The sequence below is a fragment of the Argentina anserina genome, chromosome 3 (assembly GCF_933775445.1).
Source record: "Argentina anserina chromosome 3, drPotAnse1.1, whole genome shotgun sequence".
NCBI classification, from domain to species: Eukaryota; Viridiplantae; Streptophyta; class Magnoliopsida; order Rosales; family Rosaceae; genus Argentina; species Argentina anserina.
In genome coordinates, this window is record NC_065874.1 from 2,477,913 (window position 1) to 2,485,643 (window position 7,731).

General features: G+C 40.3%; 1 protein-coding gene across 1 annotated transcript; it reads right to left on the bottom strand.

The window, feature by feature from the left end:
• Positions 1–635: 635 nt before the first annotated feature.
• On the bottom strand, positions 636–1,915 carry LOC126788232 (non-classical arabinogalactan protein 31-like). The gene is made up of 2 exons (XM_050514204.1): positions 1,369–1,915; positions 636–1,280 (listed from the first exon to the last, which is right to left on the bottom strand). The coding sequence occupies exons 1-2, from the start codon at positions 1,874–1,876 to the stop codon at positions 979–981; spliced, it is 810 nt and encodes a 269-aa protein (XP_050370161.1). The 5' UTR covers positions 1,877–1,915; the 3' UTR covers positions 636–978.
• Positions 1,916–7,731: the final 5,816 nt, after the last annotated feature.

Genomic DNA, 7,731 nt, shown 5'->3' on the forward strand with positions numbered 1-7,731 from the left:
TCGTATACAACCGTTGTAGAACCATACCAAGTTGGGATTTGGGAACGCATGCATTTATAAACCAATACATAACCCACACCAATTAGGCTACGAAGAGCTCTTCAATGAGATGGTCGGACCATTTATTTTAACACAATATATTATGAAAATTTCACACATTACTTAGGTGACAATTGTCAGGACGAGTACCATAATACGCACATTCTCATCGGAAACTTTCTCTCAACTAGGGTTGCAGAAAAATCCGCACACAGGACGAGTACCGTGATACGTATTCATCGTGATACACTTCAACTCCATCCTCCCACACAGCATGTGGTAAATCAGAGCCTAAATCACATGAATTTCTTCAGATCACATAGCGACCCACATGGTATGATTAACCTTTCACATATCCAGAAGCCAAAAACCCTAAAGAGCCTGTTATTGGTGTCGTCCTTACCGACTAGGACCTTTTAACTTGGTCCCTGTAAGAAAGCAGCACTCCTTTTTCACAGGAAAATAAGAGGACCCCGCTAGAGAGTCCTTTATAGGATTAAACGACATAACACGATGAAATCAAATGGACCTGTCACAAAATTGGAATCCAATATAGTTGGTAATCGCATGCAAGGCTATGATTGCTGGGGATGTAATCGTAATTATCTTCAAAGCTTTTTTCTATTCTCAGTGAAAGTGAAAGCTACCTGTCTGGCTGTCTGCCATTCTACAAACAGGTACTCCTGTAATCTACTTATGACCGTTGAATCACTAGACGTTAAAATAGATGACTAATTTAACCAGAGTAAAAACAGGGATTTCAATTAATTAACTGTCATTACTTATTGTAAACCAAGTAATTAAGCACGCAGGGCCAAATTTAAACCATTCATTACAAACCATGTTGGGAGGGAAAACCCTTAAAACTCATAAACCCTAATACACAAGATGGCGCGGTCTTCTAGGACTCAGGATGGTAGAGATTGTAAATTGAACTAATCAACGGGGGCATTTGGACTCCGTGGCGAAAGGACCGACGGTGTAGAGAAGGAAGGGGAGCTTCTTCTCGGACAGGAATGGCTTGGTTGGTTTCAGAGCGGCACCGGTGAGTCCGCCGTGGAAGTCGGTGATCTTGGCGCATGCAGTGGTGGGAGTGGAGACGAGGGAGGCCTTGCACTTGTGGGCGCCGTAGGTGGTGATGGTCTTGGGAGCTGTGATGAAGAAGTAGCCGTTCTTGTCTGTCTTGCCTGTAACGACGAGCGGGTACTTGGTGTTGTTGCACTGGAGCTTCACGGTGGCACCTACACAGTTAAACGACGTCAGCTTGGGTTCCATGAGTGATATACATGGAGTCAAGTACGTAAAAACGGACGAGGAGTTTCTATTTACCGGCGATGGCGGTGGCGTTGAGGAGAGTGTCGATGCCGGAGTACTTGCACGACTTGCAGTAGACTACGCCTTGAACGGCGACGAAGCTACGTGGGAAGGGCTTCTTAGGAGGGTGAACTGGGGCCGGAGCGTGAGCTGGTGGTGCGGGGTGAGTGGGAGGGTGGCTGGGGGGCTGAACGGGAGCGTGGTGGTAAGGAGAGTGAGCCGGGGCGTGAGAAGGTGGATGAGCATGGTGGTGGTGGTGGGGAGCAGGAGCGTGAGCCGGAGGGTGGACCGGGGGGTGAACTGGAGCGGCGGTTGGTGGGTGTGGGTGAGGTTTGGGGTGGTGGTGGTGATGGCCGCCGTGGGTGGGAGGATGGGCAGGGGCGGCTATGGGGTGTGCATAGTAACCGTGGTGGCGCGGCGGCACCGGTGCCTGAGCTTCAATGGCCCAAAAGTCGGCACGAACCAAGGAGTTTAGTAGGAGAATAGAGAGCTGAACAAAAACCAGAGCTTTTGCAAACCCCATTTTTGCTTTCTTGAGTGAGAGAGTGAGAGTGTGAGTGAGAAAATTAGAGGAAATGAAATATGACTATATAGGAGTTTAGGCCGGGATTCACTGCGGCACTTCTTGGTGAAGTTGGATTTTAAATTTTGGTGGGTTAGTGGGTCGGGTCGGGTCCGGGATCGGAGCTGCAAGGTCTTCCATATTTAGGGTCGAGTGGCAGAGAGGCCCACATGCACAGAAATCGGGAGCCAATGAAAATGTAGGGATTTTACACAGTTAACAAGACTATGTGGAAGTTTCCAAGGTGTTCGAGAATCGGACCCGGGTTATTTAAATGGGTGGATACTAGACTTGGGTTATTTGGGACTGTTCGAGGGGTAATGATGCTTAACTTTGTTTATAAGTTAATTAACTTGGTAATTTAGTTAAAGTGAGATTCTTGAGAAGAGAAAATTAAAGACATGGAGATTGGGTATTGGGACTGTAAGACATGGAAAAGAAAAGGCAATGATAAAGACTCTCCTAGAGATTGATGTATGAGGGAATATTGTACGTTACAATGTGACAAATGTGTGTGATTCTGTGTACAGTTGATTTTTACTAGTCTCAAAGTCTCAAACGGTAACAAAGGCCATTTATTACTGCTATGTTGATCCATAGTGTCAAAAAAAAACAAAATTGAAGTACATCGGAGCTTGACCAAAAAAAAAAAAGTACATCGGAGAGCCGATAAGATTCTTCCTCTAACCCACAGTCGGTATAGAATTACAAGATATAAGTACCAGAATTCAAACTGGATTTTCCAACATGATGATCAATAAGAAATATATGTAGATCTTGGTGATCTCGGGTGCACTGAGAAAAGGGTTTGTCACTTTGTTGCACCTCGATTCTACTTTGCAGGTTGTTTGAACACGGCTCAAACAGTGGCCTTCGACCCCGGTTCGATCAGTAATAATTTACTCAACCAAATAATTGACCTATAGTATTTACAACAATGTTACTGACCTATAGTGAGTCTATAGTAAGTAAATTTGGTTGAGATCGATCATTTCAAAACTGTAGTCTGACGTTCTTAACTTTGATCACAATAATTTGTTTAGAGGATCAGAATTGCGGGCAAGCGTCTAAGTTTAATCTTTTAACCATAAGACCTGGTTTTCTTCGTCAATACGAGCCGTTGCAACGTTTTTGTTTTCCTCTCATTTGAAACATGATCAGATATTACTCACGCTACATGTTTAAACACCAGATTACGCACACGATCTGTATACAATATAGTCACCAACACACTGTGGAAATCATACTCGGTGGGAGACAAGGTTTGGGGCTTTGAATCAAAATCCAATTTGGGATCTCGGTCATTTAGATTTTAGCTAGGACGGGTGTATGTAGTGTTCTGACTTTATAGTTTCTGCTTATCTCCTACTCAATAATGTTTTACACATTAACATGTATTGCTTTTAAGTTAAGCTCAAGTTTCAGACACAAACGCGTGAGTGCATAAGATTTCTATATGAAAATCATTGTCATCCAAAACTAAATGCTTTTCGTGATGACTGTGGTGAACTGGGGATCGATGAGAGTATATGTTATATATGAACTTCGATCCCAGCAATATTAAGATATCGACCCGATTTTCCGGCTTGAATTCAATTCGAGCCATGTGAAGAAACAGGCATTAAAACAGACGCTTGTATTGCACTCTAGGTCTATAATTATGCCTGATGGAGATGAATATCATATCCCTTAGTTTAATCAACGTTCTCGAGTTTAGGGCACTATCGATTCCACTGACTCCATTGCCCCATAGCTTCAGGGTAGCTGCGTCCAACTCTGCACTAAATTGCATAATAAACTAGTCTGTGAATTCATTCTGTACAGAAGAAAAAGTAGAATTCGGGCATGTGTATGAACTGTAGATTATGCGATAGGATATCCAGCAATCGACGAAGAAGGATGTATGGTTATATTATTGCTGCAGGTCAAACTGGATCACAGAGTCGAGGTTATGCTTAGTTGTTAATCGAGCTAGGTATCAGTAACACCGATGCAACTCTGGATTGATGCTTGACTTAAATCGCATTTGGATCCCGAGTTCATCGTTTTGATCAATCGTACGTATTAAATGCTCTTGATCAAGTAGACAACGACTTCGATCAGGTGCTAGTTACTTAAATTAATCTCAATCTTTCTGATATTTACTGGCTCGACAGAAGGGTACGCAATTAGTGAGGTAACCTGATTCAATGCAAGAAACCTAGTTACGGTTGATATGGAGCAGTGAGTTGTATGGCAGTCTTAGCTAACCCATGAGGCCATGCATGATTCAATGACACATTTGGAGACTAATAGTGTGCATAATTTAAAATGAGGCTTGGATATATCTATGGCATCTGTACGCGGTTAATGTAGCACGACAAGTGAAGCTAAGTCTCCTCAAGCGAGATCATGGTTCTATGATCCGCCTAAGACCATCGACTACGACACATTTTACAACACCGCTCACTGTTTCATCTCAATCCTTACTACTTAGTTCATGGTTTTTATTATATCACCATGCCAAGAGTTTCTACTACAAAATCAAGATTCTTGAGCAATACCCAAAAATGTCTTACTCAACTTGTTTCATACTTTTCATAATAATAATTATCATGCATTTTTATGCTGGCCGGTAACTTGCAATGTCCGGCGATGATTGCCGATGGGACACATTTACCGGCCACTAGAGGGTAGAACCAAAATGTATTATTCCCTTCTGAGATTCAGCCCAATACATAACCTTTCCCCAGCCCATCTGCCAAGCTCAGCCTACTCCCACCTGGGATCTTTACTTTTAAAGCCCAAAAAAGGAAACACACAACCAGCAGAAGTTGGGTTCCTTCTATGTACGCATATGCAAACGTGCTGGATTTTCCAGGTCCTGTCATTTTCAGATTATGGCTTCTAATGGTATATATTCAGATATAAGATTTTGTATAATGTCTGCGTCTTCTGAAGTAACTCAATTTGCAAGTTTCCTAAACGTGCACAGTGCCTACATCGGGCGATCTGACATTTACCCTTGTTAATTAGCTACTACACATCAGATATGTGTAGAGGGAAAAATGTGGACATGGATCTTAATCCCGGGCTGAAGTTCTCCCGACCATCTTTGTCTAGTGTTCACTGTTTAACACTAGTCGAGTAGAGGGTAAGTTAAAGTAACTTCATCGATCTAGGTTAATTACCATATTTTTGTATAATTAAAGTGTTCAATGAATTGTTTCAAATGAATTATGGGAAAGTTAATTAGCTTACACAGAGAAGATGAATGAAATAGGTTAGAAAAACAACTTATAAAAGATGGTCATGTCTTCAACACACGTATGCATATCCTTGAATAGTTCACAATGCAATCTGTAATCTTTAGCAGTATGAACCAGCTAGCTAGACTCGGATTGAACTGGTATATATTGCTGACTTTGCTCAGTTGGTGCCTGCATCGACTTCAATTATTGCAATGCTTCATCGATCTGCTATCGATCTAGAATTCCGAAAACAGTTTAAAGTAAAAAATAATCTGACAAACACGCACTGGAGAAGAAACCAAAATAAGCTAGCCTCTCGGAACAAGTGTCTGATCGGAACTGTGGTCCTCTGCTGCTTTCACCTTTTTACGGCAATAGTAGATGGCTTCTAGTTCACACGATCCACAATTGGATCCACCAGCTTTCATTAATTTTTCACCTTTCTCCCCCATTTTGCTATAGCTAATTAGCTGTGCTCCTGCCATTGAGCATCAACTCCAATGCAGACAACCCTCCCCGGGCACGCACTAGGTAAATCGTAATCCCGTGCACCATATCATCGAGTTGAAAAACTAAAAGTTTATTGATCGATCGATCGTATAAAAAAAAAATTCAACAACTTAGCGATTGATTCATGCCATACAATGCTCTCGATTATTTGAATTTGGAAGAAATGGTCCTTGTATTAGTTGATTGTGTGAAACACATTGCGAGCCATATTGACAGTTCCGATTTTAACGAAAGGATATTTGAGTCGTGTAAAATGTTGCGAGACGTATCAAAAGTTTTAAGACGCCGTTTATCGTTTCTTTTAATAGGGCAAAAGGGTTTCGGAATCTGATGCGATGGGATTAAATTCATAATTAACCAAACTATAGAAGAAATGAATAAGATCTCGATGTCTTGATGCTCAAAGCTTAAATGGTGCAAGAGGAAAGAAGTGTCTACTTGTACTGAAAATCATATGGGGTTCGAAATAAGGGTGTACTTACTAGTTACTACAACAAGGGCTGTACTGTCCTGTACTTAATAATTGGCAACGTGACAAAGACTACATTGTGTGTTGCGGACTGAAGATATTGACGTTTTTTTTTTTTTAAGTTATGTTCAGTATTGACGATATCGACGTTATGTGAAGGTCATGGGCCTAGAGAGGAAGGGCATAATAGTAAACTCAGGAGGCGGAGGAACCATCAAAGATTATGGTTTAATCACGATTATTACATTAGCCCTAATTGCAGTGGTTAGGTTAATTAGGGGAGTTAGCAAAGTCAATGGGAAATTGAAACTCTTTTTGACGATTTCTTTGAATATAAATTATATAACAAAGTGTGACTCTTACCCTCACAGAGAGGGGCCGGGACCCCATTGTGTTATGTTTTGTCCGAAATTCCGAACACCACCAATGGCAGTTTACCAGCGGATTAGCGGAGACTTCTTTTAACTCACGCCCACGCGCACCTTCATCCTATCAAGTTTCAAAAATACGAAGAATTCAAATATCAATTAATCAGTCTTCAATCATCTCTCTCTAACTTCCTATAATACATTATTAATATTGAAATAAATCAGTATCGAAATGTTTATAATTTTTATAAATAAATCTTTCTTAAATCGATATCAATAATTAGATACACGATCCGAATCATTAAATGGCTGAGGTGAAATATCAATAACAAGATCAGAATCAAGAATACATTTTTTTTTTCATTTCTAATTGCGGTAGAAATATACATCTAAGTTTTAAGAATAATATTTCAAATATTATTTTGTGTGTAGATGAGACATCGACTCTAAAGAGTGCTTACATTAGTATTGTATTAATGATAATGTATGCACTACGTCAAACTTTCGCTCAATGTACTCAAGCTCTTCTTCTTGATATGGTTAGGTCACACATCTGTAAGACATTAGCACCCTATATGACATGCAATCTTGATTCCTTCTTACTATATAAATACTAATGACTTAAAAAATTTGTACAATACATGATCGCAATGACACTTGATTTATAATAATGTGACCGATCATACACTAAAAGTGACAATTATCATATTAATATTTCAATTCGATCAATGTTTACAATGCGTAACATATTTTACTACGAATGAGAATCAATTTGTATTTATGTTGCCTAATAGTTAATGTACAATCAAATCTAAACTGCATCTTATCCAAATCTACATACTTAATTAATTCTCGCACGCATATACATTTGCATTCAGCATCGATGTAATCTATACTACATCTCAAAACAAATATCTTGGTCAAAATGCAATCAATTCGATTCAACTCGAAACGGCAAGAAAAGAAACCACACATACTGAAAAAGTGCATTAAATTCGGTCAAGACTCAACACACATTTAATTCAATTACTCAATTTGTCTGAAATGTACATAATCGGCCTCGTTCGTGTTCACAAAACCCTCCAAACGGCGCGTGCGAATCTCCACAGACCCAAAGTCCCCACCAAAACATTTCTTACCAAACCAAAGCAGCAGCAAGCACATAGGTAAGGTAAACAAACGAAGCTTTCTCATCTCTTCTTCTTCTTCTTCTTCTTCTTCCTCCTCTTATTTTCCTCC

What these genes read in the sequence shown, in the direction of transcription:
- LOC126788232 (XM_050514204.1), bottom strand. Translation starts at nt 1,876, where the DNA reads ATGGGGTTTGCAAAAGCTCTGGTTTTTGTTCAGCTCTCTATTCTCCTA. An exon ending in CAACGCCACCGCCATCGCCG is followed by an intron (nt 1,281 to 1,368) that starts GTAAATAGAAAC and finishes TTAACTGTGTAG; the next exon opens with GTGCCACCGTGAAGCTCCAG.